The sequence below is a fragment of the Heteronotia binoei genome, chromosome 1 (assembly GCF_032191835.1).
Source record: "Heteronotia binoei isolate CCM8104 ecotype False Entrance Well chromosome 1, APGP_CSIRO_Hbin_v1, whole genome shotgun sequence".
NCBI classification, from domain to species: domain Eukaryota; kingdom Metazoa; phylum Chordata; class Lepidosauria; order Squamata; family Gekkonidae; genus Heteronotia; species Heteronotia binoei.
The window spans coordinates 200063888-200083295 of NC_083223.1; the positions used below are offsets into that span (position 1 = coordinate 200063888).

Here is a 19408-nt window from a genome sequence, read left to right on the forward strand (position 1 = left end):
GTAGTTGGTGATTTGATCCTTAGGCATGTAGATAGATGGGTGGTGAACCCACACATTGATCACATGGTGACTTGCCTGCCTGGTGGGAAGGTAGCAGACATTATGCGTGGTCTAGATAGGCTGGTAGATAGTGCTGGGGAGGAGTCAGTGGTCATGGTATATGTTGGCACCAACAATGTCAGGAAATGTAGCCATGCAGTTATGGAGAAAAAAAAAATTAGGTTGCCAGGCAGGAGACTCAAGGCTAGGACTTCCAAGGTAGCCTTCTCAGAAGTGCTTACTGTTCCATGTGCAGGCCCAGCTAGACAGGCACAAATCAGGAGTCTCAATGTGTGGATAAGACAATGGTGTAGGGAGGGTTTAAGTTTGTTAGGCACCGGGACACTTTTTGGAACAAGCAGGACCTGTACAAGCAGGACTTCCACTTGTCCAGAAAAGGAACCAGGCTGCTGGTGCATAAAATCAAAATGGCGGCAGAGCACGTTTAAACTAAATATTGGGGGAAAGCTGACAGAGATTCAGAAAGCTGAATGTCTCTGGTTCAGGATGGCTCATCTCAAAGAGATCAAGGGATAGCTGTTATTGTTCCACAGGGAAATGGATTAGGACTGGCCACTGAGAGGGTGACAAATAATACTGACTGCCTAGCAAGGACTACAAGTCACAAGAGGAAGGTTGCAGGCCTAACAAGTCTGGGAAATTATAGATGTTTATATACAAATTCTTGAAGTGTCCAAGGTACAATGGGAGAACTGGAACATTCAGTGTCAGAGGAGAACATAGACAATGTGGGCATTTCAGAAACTTGGAAGGATGAGGAAAATCAGTTGGATACAGTGATTCCAGGATATAAATTATATTGGAAAATTAAGGAGGAAAGAGTTGGAGGTAGTCTTTAAATCGCATGTGGAGGCTAGGGGCTGCACCTGCCACCCATCCTGTACAATCTGAATAGTGGGGGAGGCAGGGAAGGCCCTCAAGCTGTGGTGGGGGTGGGTGAGGAAGGAAGCTGAGGTGGGGTGCATAGTAGGGATTTTTTTTTTAGGGGGCACTTTTTAAAAATTCAGGTGCCCCCAGAATTTTTAAAAAGCGCCCCCCCCACGTAAAAAAATTCTGGCTACAGCCTTGGGGGGAGGTTTGTGAAGAAGAAACGGAAAACAAAGGTAAGAAGGGTCAAATCCCTTCAGGAAGCTTCAAGACTATTAAAATTACAACCCTAGAAGCTCAGATAAAATGTATACCACGGGTATGGAAAGGTACAAATAGGTCCTAAAAACGCCTGCATGGTTAATAAACAAAGTAATGGAGGCAGTAAAAAGGAAGAAGGATTCGTTTAAGTAGTGGAAGACTAGTTCAAGTAAGGTAAATAAAAAGAAGCACAGGCTGTGGCAAAATGAATGCAAGTCAGTGATCAGACAGGCAAGAAGGGACTATGAGGAACATACATATATATATATATATATATATATATATATATATATATATATATATATAAAGATTAACAGTAAAAAAAATTCTTCAAATACATTAGTAGCAGAAAAACAGCCAGGGAGGCAGTGGGGTCCTTGAATGACCAAGGGGTAAAAGGATTACTCAAGGATGATGGGGAATGGCAGAGAAGCTGAATGCATTTTTTGCTTCTGTCTTCACCATGGAAGATGGGAGGTGCTTGCTCACTCCAGAACAACTGATTTTGGGAGGGGTGTTGAAAGACCCAAGTCAGACTGAGGTGACAAGACAGGTGCTAACAACTGATGGACAAATTAAAAACTGACAAATCACCAAGCTCATTCAAAGAGCGAATCATAGAATGCAGGAAATTCACAAATACTTCCCCCTAAATTCACAGAGTCCGCATTGCTGTCAGATGGCCATTTAGCCTGTTTAAAACCTCCAAGAAAGGAGAGCCCACCACTTCCCGAGGAAGCCTGTTCCACTGAGGAACCGCTCTGAAGTTGTGGATCTCCTGACAAAAATATCCAATCTATCATTAAAATTTGCCTCCATCCCTGAGGACTGGAAGGTAGGTAATGTAATCTGGGAAATTACAGGCCAGTCAGTCTAATGTCAATACTGGGTAATTCAGTGGAATTCGTTACTAAGACTAGGGTGACCATAATGTCTGAAGGCCAGCCAGGGACACCTTGGGGGGGAAGGAGGGAGGCAGTGCGCCGCCGGAAACAGGAAGTGACGTCACTTCCGGCGACGTCACTTCCGGTGATGTAATGCCACCGCCGGAAACAGGAAGTGACACCACTTCCTGTGACATCACTTCCCCCAAATGACATCATTTCCCCCAAATGCCACTGCCGGAAACAGGAAGTGACTTCACAGCACTTCCTGTGATGTCCCCAAAAATCCCCCAAATATCACCGCCGGAAACAATTTTGTTCTCAAATCCTGTATATACTTCATCAGTATATGGGATAAGGCACTTTCTCAACTGTGCTGCATAATGCAGCCTATTTATTTTGTCCTGTTTGCTCTGTTGGCTCTATCTGCGCCACCTTCATCACTTTCGGGTGTGGATCCCCCAGTGGGGTGGTGTCCCGACTCCCTCCGCCGGCTGTTTCTGATAGCCCTGCGCCCCCTCTTTCATTTGATATGTGTCCCGTGCGGGTGCCACCCTCCCGCCGGGAGATGCCGCAAAATGAGCCCCCTTGAGGCTTATGGCGGCAGGGCTCGGGGGAAGCGAGCTAGACTGCTGTTCTTTTGAGGGGTTATAGAGCTTTTCGAGCCCATCCCTGTGGCATCGGTCCCATCATTGTGGGACCCAGGGGGCCGGCGCAGCGGCGCCCCCCGAAGCAGCCTGTCACTAATAACACAGGTCGAGATGCAGGACAGGAACCCGGAAGTGACCGACAGGCTGCTTCAGCGGGCCGCTGCGCCGGCCCCCTGGGCCCTACAACGATGGGACCGATGCCACAGGGACGGGCTCAAAACACTCTATAACCCCTCAAAAGAACAGCAGTCTAGCTCGCTTCCCCTGAGCCCTGCCGCCATAAGCCTCAAGGGGGCTCATTTTGCGGCATCTCCCGGCGGGAGGGTGGCACCCGCACGGGACACATATCAAATGAAAGAGGGGGCGCAGGGCTATCAGAAACAGCCGGCGGAGGGAGTCGGGAGACCACCCCACTGGGGGATCCACACCCCGAACGTGATGAAGGTGGCGCAGATAGAGCCAACAGAGCAAACAGGACAAAATAAATAGGCTGCATTATGCAGCACAGTTGAGAAAGTGCCTTATCCCATATACTGATGAAGTAAATACAGGATCTGAGAACAAAATTGCACCAGAAGACACAAACACAAAGCTCCCTTACACTGAATCAGTGCTTGGGTCCACCAAAGTCAGTATTGTCCACTCCAGTCACAAACACAAAGCTCCCTTACACTGAATCAGTGCTTGGGTCCACCAAAGTCAGTATTGTCACATAAGAACATAAGAGAAGCCATGTTGGATCAGGCCAATGGCCCATCCAGTCCAACACTCTGCGTCACATAAGAACATAAGAGAAGCCCTGTTGGATCAGGCCAGTGGCCCATCCAGTCCAACACTCTGCGTCACATAAGAACATAAGAGAAGCCCTGTTGGATCAGGCCAGTGGCCCATCCAGTCCAACACTCTGCATCACATAAGAACATAAGAGAAGCCCTGTTGGATCAGGCCAGTGGCCCATCCAGTCCAACACTCTGCGTCACATAAGAACATAAGAGAAGCCCTGTTGGATCAGGCCAGTGGCCCATCCAGTCCAACACTCTGCGTCACATAAGAACATAAGAGAAGCCCTGTTGGATCAGGCCAGTGGCCCATCCAGTCCAACACTCTGCGTCACATAAGAACATAAGAGAAGCCCTGTTGGATCAGGCCAGTGGCCCATCCAGTCCAACACTCTGCGTCACATAAGAACATAAGAGAAGCCCTGTTGGATCAGGCCAGTGGCCCATCCAGTCCAACACTCTGCGTCACATAAGAACATAACAGAAGCCCTGTTGGATCAGGCCAGTGGCCCATCCAGTCCAACACTCTGCGTCACATAAGAACATAACAGAAGCCCTGTTGGATCAGGCCAGTGGCCCATCCAGTCCAACACTCTGCGTCACATAAGAACATAAGAGAAGCCCTGTTGGATCAGGCCAGTGGCCCATCAAGTCCAACACTCTGCATCACATAAGAACATAAGAGAAGCCCTGTTGGATCAGGCCAGTGGCCCATCCAGTCCAACACTCTGTGTCACATAAGAACATAAGAGAGGCCCTGTTGGATCAGGCCAGTGGCCCATTCAGTCCAACACTCTGTGTCACATAAGAACATAAGGAGGGAGGGAGGGAGGGAGGGAGCGAGGGAAGGAAGGAAGGAAGGAAGGAAGGAAGGAAGGAAGGAAGGAAGGAAGGAAGGAAGGAAGGAAGGAAGGAGGGAGGGAGGGAGGGAGGGAAGGGAGGGAAGGAAGGAAGGAAGGAAGGAAGGAAGGAAGGAAGGAAGGAAGGAAGGAAGGAAGGAAGGAAGGAAGGAAGGAGGGAGGGAAGGGAGGGAAGGAAGGAAGGAAGGAAGGAAGGAAGGAAGGAAGGAAGGAAGGAAGGAAGGAAGGAAGGAAGGAAGGAAGGAAGGAAGGGAGGGAGGAGGGAGGGAAGGGAAGAAGGAAAGAAGGAAGGAAGGAAGGAAGGAAGGAAGGAAGGAAGGAAGGAAGGAAGGAAGGGAGGGAGGGAGGGAGAGAAGGAAGGGAGGGAAGGGAGGGAGGAGGGAGGGAAGGAAGGGAGGAGGGAGGGAAGGAAGGGAAGGAAGGAAGGAAGGAAGGAAGGAAGGAAGGAAGGAAGGAAGGAAAGGAGGAGGGAGGGAAGGAAGGGAGGAGGGAGGGAGGGAAGGAAGGAAGGAAGGGAGGAGGGAGGGAGGGAGGGAAGGAAGGAAGGAAGGAAGGGAAGGAAGGAAGGAAGGAAGAAAGGAAGGGAGGGGGGAGGGAAGGAAGACCGCCCCCTCCCGCCAGCCCCCCCCCCCGCTTTCGGCCCCCACCCTCCCTGCTTACCTTCTTCCAGGGCGGGTGACGGCCTCTCCTCCTGGCGGCTGGTGCTGCTGGCGAGGCTGGCGGCGGCTGCGGAGGCCGGGGAGGGCCTCCGCTGGTCTCTGGAGGACCTCCAGCGACCAGCGCCGGCCTCTCCGCGGCCTCTGCGGGTCGGCGCTGGTCGCTGGAGGCCCTCCAGAGTCTCTGGAAGGCCTTCCGGGACCAGCGCCGGCTGCTCCGCGGCCTCTCCGTGGCCTCCGCTGGTCGCTGGAGACCCTCCAGAGTTTCTGGAGGGCCTCCAGTGACCAGCGGAGGCTGCGGAGAGGCCTTCGCTGGTCGGCGCTGGTCCCGGAAGGCCCTCCAGAGTCTCTGGAAGGCCTTCCGGGACCAGCGCCGGCTGCTCCGCGGCCTCTCCGCGGCCTCCGCTGGTCGCTGGAGACCCTCCAGAGTCTCTGGAGGGCTTCCAGCGACCAGCGGAGGCCGCGGAGAGGCCTCCGCCACCGCCGCCGGGCCCCGTGCGCGGGCGGGGAAGGCGGCGAGTGAGGGAGGGAGCGTCCCTGTGCGTGTGCAGGGGCCCTGCGCACGCGCAGGGACGCTCCCTCCCTCACTCGCCGCCTTCCTCGCCGGCGCCCGCGGCCCACCGCCTCCGGGGCTGGCTAAACCGGGACCTCTAAATGGTCCCGGTATAGCCAGCCCGGGAGGCGGGAATAGGAGGCCAGAACCGGGACATTCCCGGGCGCCCGGGACGGTCTGGCCACCCTAACTAAGACCTTTAAGACCAATGAGTGCTAACATTTTAAGAATGTTTTAAGTTTTTTTTTAAATTGTGTTTGTGTTCTTTATAAAGTTTATATCTCTGCTACCTAATCTGAAATAGGTATACACATTGCCTGGCCCGACATGCAATGTCCAACAAGGTCTCATTTATATCAGATCCAGCCCTTGTAACAAATGAGTTGGACACCCCTGCTCTACTACTTTAACCTCCAGAGCACACAGGTAGGGTTTCCAACTTTTAAACTGGTCCCTCTGGTTGTCCCTTAAATATCAATTTGATTTGCAGCTGTTGTTTAGCTTTGTGCCCTGAAAAGATTAATCTGCTAATTTTCACACATCAAACAACTATTTAAAGAGACAGGTCATTTTTTCCTGGCCAGTTAGCAAATCTACATATTCATTCTGCCCACTCTACATGACATGTTTTCAGAAAAAAGTTCTTGCTAATAAGTAAATCTCTGCCCAAAAAGTGAGGTGCAGAATTCAGTCTTATGATACATAATTCAAAAACCTCTTTATTTTCATCTACCCACAGATGATTCAGCTTGACTTTCTCTTTTTCTGAAGGAATTTATTAAAAGCTTTGAGACCTATTTTCTTTTAAAGACTGCCTGATTTTTTTTTTTCAAAATAGGGGGACTAATTGAACACCAGGCCCTCTTATTTGTTCCGGGCTTTGTTACCAATAATTGCAGCCTTACCAGCTGCATCAGCTGATTTCAGTCTTGCCTGTAATTGTCCTCTGGCTCCAGTTGTCTGTGGCTGTCCGTCAATTAGCCAGCAAGCTCTGCCGTTCAAAGCACTAATCTATTCATAAATTTCAACCCTCTTAAAAACACACATTTATAATGATGAAAGATTAAAACAAAAAACAAACTCACACTTTGTTTCCATGCAGAACAGAAAATGGTTACAGAGCCCAGGAGAATTCAAGCCTAATTGGAAGTCATTTTCATTTGCTTGTTGAATTATGCACCTTGCCAGTATAAGTGGCAGTTCCAGAAGGTATCATGAAACGGACTGCTTAAGCCTACTCATTTGTTTCATTTAGATTTGCCAAATGGCCTTCAACTCCAAGGCTGAACTAAGAGACTGTGTGATATATTGGTCAAAATGACTCTGAAAGGGTAACTTTTAAATCTTAAAAAGACATTGACCAATTGCTGTTATTACTGACAGCAGCTACATTTCTGTACTGTATTTTGCTCTAGGAAGTATGGACTCATTCTGTGCAGTGGTAAGGCTGGTGGTCATGGGCAAGTATTTTTTACTTATTTATTTACCTTAAATTTCTATCCCGCCCTCTCCACAAGTGGACTCAGGGCGGCTAACAGTCAGTTCAGAAGTTTACACTTTCAGTTTAAAAACACATAAAATACAATTACAATTAAAACATTCTAAAACATTCTATAGTAAGGCCCTGTGGTGCAGAGTGGTAAAGCTGCAGTACTGCAGTCGGAGCCCTCTGCTCATGACCTGAGTTTGATCCCAGTGAAAGCTGGTTCAGGTAGCTAGCTCAAGGTTGACTCAGCCTTCCATCCTTCCGAGATCGGTAAAATGAGTACCCGGCTTGCTGGGGGGGAAATGTAGATGACTGGGGATGGCAATGGCAAACCATCCTGTAAAAAGTCTGCCATGAAAATGTTGTGAAAGCAACATCACCCCAGAGTTGAAAATGACTGGTGCTTGCACAGGGGACTACCTTTACCTTTAAAACATTCTATGGTGCTGTCTTCAATATAGGTGGGTTCTTTTTCCTGATGGTGATCATATAAAAATCATAGCTCTTTAGAGATGTGGGGTGGCAGTCCTCTCCCAACTCAGATGGCCTGTTGAAACAGTTGTTTTGCAGGCCCTGCGGAAGGTAGAGAGATCCCGCAGGGCCCTTATGGACTCCGGGAGGGCATTCCACATTTCTGGTGCTGCCACCAAGAAGGCCCTAGCCCTTGTGGAGCATAGCCTGGCCTCCTTTCGTCCAGAGATGGACAGTAGATTTTGTATCCCTGAGCGCAGTGCTCTCTGGGGAACATACGGAGAAAGGCGATCCCATAGGTAAGCAGGCCCCCAACCATAAAGGGTTTTAAAGGTCAATAACAACACTTTCAAATGGACTCGGTACACAATTGGTAGCCAGTGAAGCTCTTTCAGCCCTGGCTGAATGTGCTCCCATTGAGGGAGCCCTATTAATAGCCGCTCTGTAGCACTCTGCACTAGCTGTTTCCAAGTCAGGGTCAAGGGTAGCGTCAGGGTCAATGTAGAGAGCATTACAGTGATCTATTCTCAAGGTGACCGTAGTGTGGATCACCATTGCTAAGTCATCATGTTCCAGGAAGGGGGCCAACTGCCATACCTGCCGAAGATGGAAAAAGGCGGATCTGGTAGTGGCTGCTACCTGGGCCTCCATTCTGAGGGAGGACTCCAGGAGCACTCCCAAGCTCTTGACCTTAGGGCCCACTATTAATAACACCCTGTCAAGAGCCGGCAAAGGGATCTCCCCTCCCGGACCACCCCGACTCCGATAGAGAACTTCTGTCTTCGTCGGATTCAGCTTCAGCCGACTCAGCCTGAGCCAAGATGCTATGGCTTGGAGAGCCAGGTCTAGATTTTTTGGGGTACAGTCGGACTGGCCACCCAAGTAGCATTATCTTGACCTTAAGCCCAAACTGTAGAAATAAGATTCTCAATGTTTACCTTTGAGATAAAAACTGATACATTGAATAAAACATTTATAGCAACCTTCTCAAGTTTGCTGCATGTACGACTCTTTAAAAGCAGCATATAAATGTTCTAAATAAATAATAAATACATAAAATTTTGGTACAAAAGTAAAACAACATCAAAGAGCTTCAAAACTACTGAGTCTACCAGGACTTTGGGCCTCTGTTTCTAAAAACAAAAAGAAAAAAAAGCCTTGCTTTCTGCTAAGCAAACTGCTTCTTTAACTGAAGAGAATTTCAAAACTACATGGTCACCACGTTGAGTGGATATAGCTCTGGTAAAAAAAAAAAAAAACATAGCTCTGGGAAAGCTTTGTCTACCAGGGACCTGATTTTAGATTAAAATATGAGCGCTGTTATTCTGAACAACGCTGTGTTCTTCCAAGCTCATCAGCTTCAATACATACTGTAAGAGTCACAACTCAGATGTTGTAAGATGAAGGAAAGACTGTCGAGACATAGTGCACCTCTGAAATCAGAAGCAAATAATTTTGCATGGGAAATTAAGGACAATTTCTACTGATTCCCTATTCTCATTGCAGACCATATTTCAGCTCTCAAGTCACTCCAGAAGTAGCATTTCAAGGACAGTGGCAGTGGGGCAAGAGATGACAGGAAAGTTCTGTTCTACTGATAAAAAATGCCTTCCACCAGCAGCAAATGACCTCTGGATCCAACCCCATTTAGTAAGGGATGTCCAAGCACCAACAGTACACCTGATTCCATGCAGATTCCATGCACAACTATTTCAGTATATGTCATAGAATCATAGAGTTGGAAGGGACAGGGTCATCTAGTCCAAACCCCTGCAAAATGCAGGAAACTCACAAATACCTCCCCCTAAATTCACAGGAGCTTCATTGCTGTCAGATGGCCATCCAGCCTCTGTTTAAAAACCTCCAAGGAAGGAGAGCCCACCACATCCCGAGGAAGCCTGTTCCACTGAGGAACTGCTCTAACAGTCAGGAAGTTCTTCCTAATGTTGAGCTGGAAACCCTTTTGGCTTAATTTCAACCCACTGGTTCTGGTCCTACCATCTGGGGCCACAGAAAACAATTCTGCACCATCCTCTATATGACAGCCCTTTAAGTACTTTAAGATGGTGATCATATCACCTCTCAGCCATCTCCTCTCCAGGCTAAACATGCCCAGCTCCTTCAACCTTTCCCCATAGGACTTGGTCTCCAGTCCCCTCACCATCTTCGTCGCCCTCCTTTGGACCCGGTCCCAGCTTGTCTATGTCCTACTTAAAATGTGGTGCCCAAAACTGAACACAATACTCCAGGTGAGGTCTTACCAGAGCAGAGTAAAGCGATACCATATCAAAGATAAAGCAGCTTTGCTGAGCACTGGCATGCATCTGATGTTCAACCAAGCTGTATCATGGTGTAGATCATATCAGCTAGATGCATACAGTAAAACTTAAAAGGAGAGCATATACAGATGTAGCCTAAATGCGTAACTCGGGTAAAGACTGTGGCCAGGGCCGGTGCTAGGCTTTCTAGTGCCCTAGGCGAATCACCCACTAGCGCCCCCCCCATTATTAAAAAATATAGTGAAATTGAAGAGTTCCAAACTTGAAGCTTTTCACATTTTTAATGTACTGATTTTTAATTTTTCAAAAAAATGTGATGTTATAAAACAATTGTGAGAATAAGTGCTTGCCGGCCATGTTAGGAAGGAGGGTGGCAGGATAGGATGAGGTGGGAGGCCAAGTCACACATTGGGGAGATGGAGGTGGCTTGGCTTTGCTGAGGGCAGCTTGGTGATGGGAGAGGACAAGGTGACAGTGGTCAGGAACAAGTCATGCGTCAGGGAGGGGGCACCCAGAGGTGCCCCCCAGGCCAGGTGGCTCCCTAGGCGACTGCCTACTTCGCCGACTCTCACGCACCAGCCCTGACTGTGGCATGGGTGTATTCTGTGTGCTGTAAGGACAATTAAAAAGATAAAATCAGTGTTTTAGCACTAACACTTGCTAGTGACTCACTAGTATCAGGAACTTGGATTTCTATTACATACAAAATTGAAGCTTTGTGTTGCCCTGGTAGACCTCCAGGATTTTCAGGTTAGCTGTTCTGGCAGAGTCACCATTTGGATTACTGTATATAAGGAGACACACATGCACTTCCAGCCAGCCAGTTTTTACACTCAGTCTTGTTCCAATCCCCCTCTCTACTATAGACCCTGTCCCCCATGACTTTTGCCCATGCAAGTGCAAAGAACCCCAGCATAGCCTCTCTTCATGGTCAAAGGAAACTCTTCTGCCTCCCCCTCCCCCATGAGAGAAAAGCTGGTTAGTAGAAGCAAAGAATTATCTGATAAAAGCTTGCAGTTATGTTTCCATAAGAACTAATTGTATTTTGAAATAAAATATCAATGATTATCAAGGCTTTCTTTGTAGAAAAAGCCCAGCAGGAACTCATTTGCATATTAGGCCACATCCTCTGACATCACCATTTTTTCACAGAGGGCTTTTATTTAGAAAAACCCCAGCAGGAGCTCATTTGCATATTAGGCCACACACCCCGGATGCCAAGCCAGCTGGAACTGTGTTCCTCTGCGTTCCTGCTCAAAAAAAGCCCTGATGATTATCATGTTGTCCGTTTGAAATGGGAGAACCCTGTTCCTTATATTTGTTCTTTTCTGTACTTTCTCAGAGTGTTAAAAGGAAAATTGTAAAAGGTGCTTTCAAAAGGAACTTCCCATCAACTGAAAAATTCAAGCAAGAAAGTAGCACATTTTGTAAATCATGACCAAATTTAGCTTTCCGTGTCACTTTGCCTTTTGTTCGCATCTTATAATATGCATTTAGTTACAGATTATGTTATTCTCAATATTTCAGAGCTCTGCAACTTCTAAATGCAGTAAAATAATGATTTTAGATTTAAGTTACAATCCTAAACAGATTTATTAGGGAATAAAATTCACTGAACTCCCTGGAACTTCAGTCTCAGTTAAAAAAAAAAAGTTTAGAAGCACATTCTATATTTCATGTCAAAGGATTTTTTTTGTGGAATTCATCGTAGTACATCATGTTAAAATAGTGTGGTGAATATCTCTGGTAACTACTATGCTAATTTGGGGAGATGAAATCACTACAAAGAGACATGAGTTCTCAAATTTACTATGCAAACCTAAACCTGGTTGCTTATCAGATGTCCATATTGATACATCAGAAGTCACCCAGGGCAGGTGGACAATTTCTTTTAGATAAGTAGCTTGCAAATCTCTGTGTGAAATGGTATGTATATCAGACACATAGAAATTTCCCTTATTAGTTATTTGTCATTTGGCTTCTCTGGCAGTTTCTTCAAAATCCAAGCTTGCAGTTCTCCTAGCTCACTTTTGTTCAATTCATGATAAAGATTTGGAATACTAAGAAATGTTGTTGGTACTCCCAGCAATTTCAATGTTCTGTTGGTCTCTTCACCCCAAGAATGCAAAACTAGTTCATCAGCAGTTCCATGGCACTGAAATAATTCTGGAAGATCTCCTTCATTCTTTGTTAATGCCTATTGAAAAAAGAGAGATGTGCCCTTTTACCACTCTGAAAATGAAGAAAAGTGTACTTGGAAGATACGTCAACAGAAAGTATAATTCCATTAATTTACAGAAGCAAGTGCACAGGACAGAGCACCAAAAATTAGCAAAGAGTTCAACTCCTATCACAAATAAAATTCAGGTACACTTATTCAGGTAAACTTATTCAGGTACAGTGAAGAATGCTGAAGTCATTGAGTAATGATTATTATCTAGTTTACCTAGACAAAACAACACTGAGAGGCTGGCAGGAGAGAAGTTCACAGTGACTAACAAATGAATTACAAAAGCTACTGGTTAATGAAAGTACAAGTTAAGTGGAAGCTACAATAGGTAAGGAAAGATCATTTGAAGCTGCTTTATACTGCTGGCCCATCTAATCTATTTAGCAATGATCTACCTCACTCTATTTGATGGGTGACTCTCTGATAGGGATGTGCATTTGGTTCAGCCGAACCAAATAAAACCCTGAATACCCCCTGACTCGGAAGTATTTGGAGCCGAATACTTCCGAATCCATTTCCCCCCTATTATATGGCAACCAAATATGGCTGCCCCAAATACCGCTGAATCAGTATTCGGAATTCAATGGAAAAGGTGGGAAAGGAGGTTTTACGCCTCAGAGAAGCTGCTTGCCTCCTTTCCCACCCTTAGAAGCCTTTTCCCACCTCTCTCATAGCCTCCCTGGGATCAGGGAGGGAGGGAGAGAGGAGTCCCAGCAGCCAATCAAAAGCATGCATTTGCAAAATGCATTGCATATGCATGCATCTTTGAAGGGCTATTGTGTTGCTGATGGCTGGGCTAATTCCAGCCAGAAGCAATATTGTTGTTATTTTGTTTACTTGGGTATTCAAATAAACACTGTTCTCTGGCCAATCATAGAGCAGTGGTATTTTTTGAAACTGTTCTGTGTATGGCCAGAGAACCTTTTCAAGGAGTCTGCCTGACTGGACTCCATTGCTGCTGCTGGAGTGTGACTGGACTGAGAGAGAGAGACTGTGCTGCACTGGCCCTTGGCTTCAGCTGCTGCTGCTCTCTGTCGCAGCCTTCTTGCCTGGCCTGGAAGACATCCAAAGGTAAGTCTTGGAGTTCTTGTTTTTATTTTACTTAAGATGTAAGTAAAAGGACTTTTTAAAACTCACCTTTTACTTATCCAGACTTGGGTGTGTGGCTTATTTGGGGTTAGAGTTAGGAGGTTCTGTTGGGGGTTGGGGCCTAGAGTGGGGGCAGGGGGGTTGCCTAATATCTTACTTTAGTAAAAGGACTTTTAAAAGTACAGTGTCCTTTTATTTTTCCTGATTTCTGTGGGTGGCTTGGATTTCTTGGTGTTAGGGTGAGGGCTGTTGGGGGACTGGTTAAGTTTTATTGTTAAAGTCACGGGTTTTTTTTTGATGTTTTAAGAGGATTTTCTGTTAAATTTGTTGCTACTGTTTCTTTTTCCTTCTGGTTCTGTTTCTTTTTTGGGGGGGTGTTGGTTTGGCCTAAATTTTATTGTTAAAAGTTAAGTTTTGAAGAATTGGATTTGTTGGATTTCTCAGTTTGATTTGTTGCTGCTGCTGCTGCTTCCTGTCCTGTTGTCCCTTTTTCCTTGTTCTGGTTCTTGAGGGGGTGGTTTGGTTTGGGCTAAGTTTTTTTGTTAAAAGTTAATTTTTTACTGTTGGATTTGTTGCTGCTGTTGGGTGCTTCCTGTTATCCCTTTTTCCTGGTTGCAGGGAGCAGGGGTTTTTGATCACTGTTGCTGTTTGAGATTCTTTTTGGTTTGTGTCTTTGGACTGTGGGTTCTTTGGGTTCTTTCTGCTGTTGAGTGAAGTTTTGGTTTTTTCAAATCCTTCTGGTTAATAATAAGTTTTTGGTTGCTTGTTTGGTGTGAGGGAGTTGGTGGGCGGGCTGTGTGGATTAGCCTGGCTCTCTTTCCTGTTTTTATGGAGTTCTTCGGCATCTGAGGGTGTGTTTTTGGTTTGACTAGGGCCAGTAAATAGGCTGCCCCACTAATAAGGATGTTCTTAGGGATTGTGTGTTTTCAAATTTAAAAAAAGTTAATCCAGTTTAGGGCTTTAGCATTTTTTAAACTCAACTAGGCCAGATAGGGGCAATTTAAAAAAGATTGCAGGTTTCTTCAAAAAGCACGCAGCAAGAGGAAGCCGTGGAAAGCACACACGAAGTCCAAAAGCTCACAGCTGGAAATTATTGGCAAGAAATCATTAAACAATATAAAGAATATAATTATTCAAAGATCCTAAATGCATATCAAACATTAAAAGACTATTTCACCATCTGTTTGTTCCTATACTTTTTACTTTGACCCGAAAGACTCCCAGTAAGATCGGGAGATAACAAATCAGCACTTCAAAAGCTAATTCAATCCACTGCAATCATTCCAAGGCAAAGTCCAGTAACTCAGAGATTGTCAAAGTCCAGTAACTCAGAGATTGTCAGTGGCTTCAATGCTGGACCCCAAATCTGAGTTGATCATGGGGCCGCAAGCTGGAGCTGGCCATTTCACACAGAGGTTTTGTCAGACATTCATATAGGGGTCATGCAAAATTTCATATCAGGGAAGTTATTGAATGCTGGACACTCAACCCAGTTTGTCAGACTCTGTTCATTGAGTTCAACAGCCCATAGGGTATAATGGTGGGATGGGGGCACCCTCTTTGGGTGCCCCTGGAATGGGGCCACTCGGCCAATCTTTTTGGGCGCTTGGTGTTCTGTAGGGGAGAGTCCCTTGCAGGTTCCCTGCAAATTTGGGGGCTCTCCCTCAAACTGCCTCCCCTCTAGGCAGCTTCCAGAAATATACAGGTATCTGGAAATCTACAGTAATCCAAATTTTTTAGCCCCATATATTTCCGAATCCGAATAATTCTGGTTGTTGTTTTTTTTGCGCATCCCTACTCTCTGAGATCTAGGCTAAGATCTCTCCCCACCCCACCACCCCCCCAAAAAAATTCTGCTGCACAAGATTATTTTTCTTGACATGCCAGGAACGTAACCTGAAATTCTGTACAGTCAAAGTATGTTCTCTCCCACTGAGTTATACCCCGCCCCCAAGACTTTGCTGAGAAAGTGGGTACTGAAGGAGCCTGAAAAAAACAGAAGCAGATTATAGGGAAAGGATGTTTAGGGAATCAAAGAAAATGAGACAAGAAAAACAGAGACAAAAAAAAAAGATGAGCTTCCACAGAGAACACAGAGTAGATGGATCTGAAATGTAGTTGGAAGAAGAGATTTCAGAAAGTGGATTAGAAGCTTGAGGCATCAACATGAAAAAATCATGTAACCAGGAGAGGATTCTTAAAGTCATTATTTTTGCAATTGCTACATGGTCCAATTAATTTGAAACATGGACATTTAGTCTCCACAAAAGGCCAACTAATTCTATTGGACAACTGAACACCTTGAAGTTCGCTGACACCTTGGTGCCTTTAAAACAAATGTGTGTGGATCTGTTTATGAAAAACATACAACATGGCTGATCTGGGAATTAATGATCAAATGAATATAGGCATTGCATTAATCACTGATGTACAATGCTCTGTGATATTTAAGATAAAAATACGGGCTAGTTAACAATTTTACACCTACCTGGTAGACAGAAGAGTTCTTATTGAGAAAACTCGAAAGAGCAAACACTCCAGCCACATCTTGGTGATACCTATATGCTAAATGCATTGCCATGCCTCCTCCCATTGAAAAACCACCTACAGATTTGGAGGGTAGGGGATAAAAATAATGAAAGAATGACAAGTGTAAGGATTTCAACATTTGGGCAACTTTAGAAATTTTTAAAAGGAACTACTTTATACTTTCCAAACCACACACAGGCATATGAGTACATAAAGTGAGCTGTCCAGCCAGTGATCTAAGGTCTGATTCAGAATTACAAGAAAAAGCAGGATTTAGGAATTGGGAATCATGATTACATGTTTTTTCTACCATCTCTGGATGTAAATTCTATCCACTTCAATCTATCCCAGCTCAGCACCATGCACCACTACAACTGAGGTTAAAATGACACCAAGCTCACTCCTAAACTTACATTCTTAGTGAGATTCACAACAAGTATTGGCATTTACACTTGCTTACACCCTCAATATTAATTTTGTAGATTCAGATGCAGCCTCCTTTATACTCTGTGTCAAGTAGTCCTGAAAAGGACTTGGTAGTTGTGCAGACCTGCTATTTAAATGAAGCAAAATACCAGGACTTGAATGCGATTGTGGTGCAGCCCACCAAACTATTTTCCATCTGTCACAGGAATGTGAGTGTCATGCTTTCCAAGGTGATGTGATGGAGCTTTCTGAACTCTCCCCAGCTGTGACTAAGTGGATTGAAAATTTAGATATTAGTATTTAGAAGAATTGCCCAATTGGTCCATATCCCTGTTGTATCAACTTGGTTGTGAATTTTAAATTATTATATGCTTCCTGTAACTCTGCCAACATCATCATGTAAACATGGTCACAGTTGAAACAGGTAGATGGGGATTTAGATGTGAGATGAAGGGGTAAGACATATTGTACACAATCCCATGGTCTACTCCTGATCACTCAGGTCCTGGCTTTAGTTGCAAGTCTGAACCAGGCATGAAGTTCATTTATTTCAATGGGACATGGGATCATCTGAATTCCTCTACACTGAATCATAAAAACATGCACAGTTGTGCAGAAAATGTATTTTTAATATTTTTGGCATATACAGTCATTCTTTATAGAACTGAATTAATAGTGGCATTATTAACGTTAAGATGTAAACAATGCAATCCTATGGAAAATCACTGCATTCTGGAGAAACTCTGCACAGGATTGCACTGCAAGTCCTACAAGTTTGGGATCTGCAAGGAATCAAAAAGGATAATAAATGATTAGGAAATATCTCCCTACAAGTTTCTCAAATTTGAGCAGTGTAGGAGCGCAATCCTATATTGTTAGGAGCCAATGGCCTCAGGTGTAACCAGGTCCGTAGCTATGAGGGGGCCTGTGGGGGAATAGCCCCCTGACTGCTAGGCAGGGCCCCCTGACTTGAGGCCCCCAACCAGCCTCCAGTGCCTCAGCTGCATCCTCCTCTATTCTGCCGTGGTCATACACTGTGGTCATACACCTCCATTCTGCCGTGGTCAGGAAGCAGAAACAACAAAGCACTTTCGGAGCCCAGGACTGAAAGTTAAGCTCCTTGTTGCTTCTGCTTGCTTAGGGGCTAGAAGAAATCTCTGACCCCTCAGCAAGCAGAAACAACGGGGCACTTTCAGCGCCCAGGACTGAAAGTTAAGCTCCACCTTGCTTCTGCTTGCTTAGGGGCTGGAAGAATTCTCTGACCCCTCAGCAAGCAGAAACAACAGGGCACTTTCGGAGCCCAGGACTGAAAGTTAAGCTCCATGTTGTTTCTGCTTGCTTAGGGGCTGGAAGAATTCTCTGACCCCTCAGCAAGCAGAAACAACAGGGCACTTTCCGAGCCCAGGACTGAAAGTTAAGCTCTGTGTTGCTTCTGCTTGCTTAGGGGCTCGAAGAAATCTCTGACCCCTCAGCAAGCAGAAACAAGGGGGCATTTTCAGTGCCCAGGACTGAAAGTTAAGCTCAAAGTTGCATCTGCTTGCTTAGGGGCTAGAAGAAATCTCTGACCCTCCAGCAAGCAGAAACAATGGGGCACTTTCAGCACTCAGGACTGAAAGTTAAGCTCCACGTTGGGCTGACGTTGGGCTAGAGGGCGCCTATAAGAAGAGGCCGTTCTGGCCCTCAAGTGGGGCGGTGGAGGTAGGGGGCGGATGGCTTCATTGCAGACAGGGCAGGGTAGGGTAGACGGGCGCACACAATTGGAGGTCCCGGCTGCAGTCCGGGGCTGGGGATCAGTGGAGAGGTGATGTTCGCCTGCAGGGGTTTTCTAGCCTGGTCTTGATGGCCACCCGAGTGTGGGAACTGCACTTGGGCAGCCTCGGCTCACCCTCCAACAGGAAGAAATCCGAATTGGAGGTCCTGTAGCCCCAGAAGTCAGTTGTGACTTGGTGGCGCCTTCCACCCCTCCCCCCTTGTCCTGCCGGGCTTGCTTAGCTGGATCATACTACAGGTAAGGGCAGGAGACCGTGCGGCACGTATCTAAACCTCTGAGTGGCTCCCCACCAGAGCTGCTGGAAGAGAACATAAGAACATAAGAACATAAGAGAAGCCATGTTAGATCAGGCCAATGGCCCATCCAGTCCAACATTCTGTGTCACACAGCGGCCAAATATATATATATATATATATATACACACACACACACTGTGGCTAATAGCCACTGATGGACCTCTGCTCCATATTTTTATCTAACCCCTTCTTGAAGGTGGCTATGCTTGTGGACGCCACCACCTCCTGTGGCAGTGAATTCCACATGTTAATCACCCTTTGGGTGAAGAAGTACTTCCTTTTATCCGTTTTAACCTGTCTGCTCAGCAATTTCATCGAATGCCCACGAGTTCTTGTATTGTGAGAAAGGGAGAAAAGTACTTCTTTCTCTACTTTCTCCATCCCATGCATTATCTTGTAAACTTCCATCATGTCACCCCTCAGTCGACGTTTCTCCAAGCTAAAGAGCCCTAAGCGTTTCAACCTTTCTTCATAGGGAAGGTGTTCCAGCCCTTTAATCATTTTAGTTGCCCTTTTCTGAACTTTCTCCAATGCTATAATATCCTTTTTGAGGTGCGGCGACCAGAACTGCACACAGTACTCCAAATGAGACCGCACCATCGATTTATACAGAGGCATTATGATACTGGCTGATTTGTTTTCAATTCCCTTCCTAATAATTCCCAGCATGGCGTTGGCCTTTTTTATTGCAAACGCACACTGTCTTGACATTTTCAGTGAATTATCTACCATGACCCCAAGATCTCTCTCTTGGTCAGTCTCTGCCAGTTCACACCCCATCAACTTGTATTTGTAGCTGGGATTCTTGGCCCCAATGTGCATTACTTTGCACTTGGCCACATTGAACCGCATCTGCCACGTTGACGCCCACTCACCCAGCCTCAACAGATCCCTTTGGAGTTCCTCACAATCCTCTCTGGTTCTCACCACCCTGAACAATTTAGTGTCATCCGCAAATTTGGCCACTTCACTGCTCACTCCCAACTCTAAATCATTTATGAACAAGTTAAAGAGCATGGGACCCAGTACCGAGCCCTGCGGCACCCCACTGCTTACCGTCCTCCACTGCGAAGACTGCCCATTTATACTCACTCTCTGCTTTATTACTCAGCCAGTTTTTGATCCACAAGAGGACCTGTCTTTTTACTCCATGACTCTCAAGCTTTCTAAGAAGCCTTTGATGAGGAACTTTATCAAAAGCTTTCTGGAAGTCAAGGTAAACAACATCTATCGGGTCTCCTTTGTCCACATGTTTGTTCAC

At 45.9% G+C, this 19408-nt stretch overlaps 1 protein-coding gene across 1 annotated transcript in view; it reads right to left on the minus strand.

The window, feature by feature from the left end:
* Nucleotides 1–11380: 11380 nt before the first annotated feature.
* The window catches only part of LYPLAL1 (lysophospholipase like 1), a 62517-nt gene continuing 54489 nt past the window's right edge, over nucleotides 11381–19408 (minus strand). The window contains exons 4-5 of the mRNA XM_060246603.1: nucleotides 15614–15729; nucleotides 11381–12003 (exon numbers count right to left, since the gene is read on the minus strand). Of these exons, the coding sequence (XP_060102586.1) occupies nucleotides 11770–12003; nucleotides 15614–15729 (350 nt within the window). The 3' untranslated portion in view covers nucleotides 11381–11769. The remainder of the gene's footprint in view (nucleotides 12004–15613; nucleotides 15730–19408) is intronic.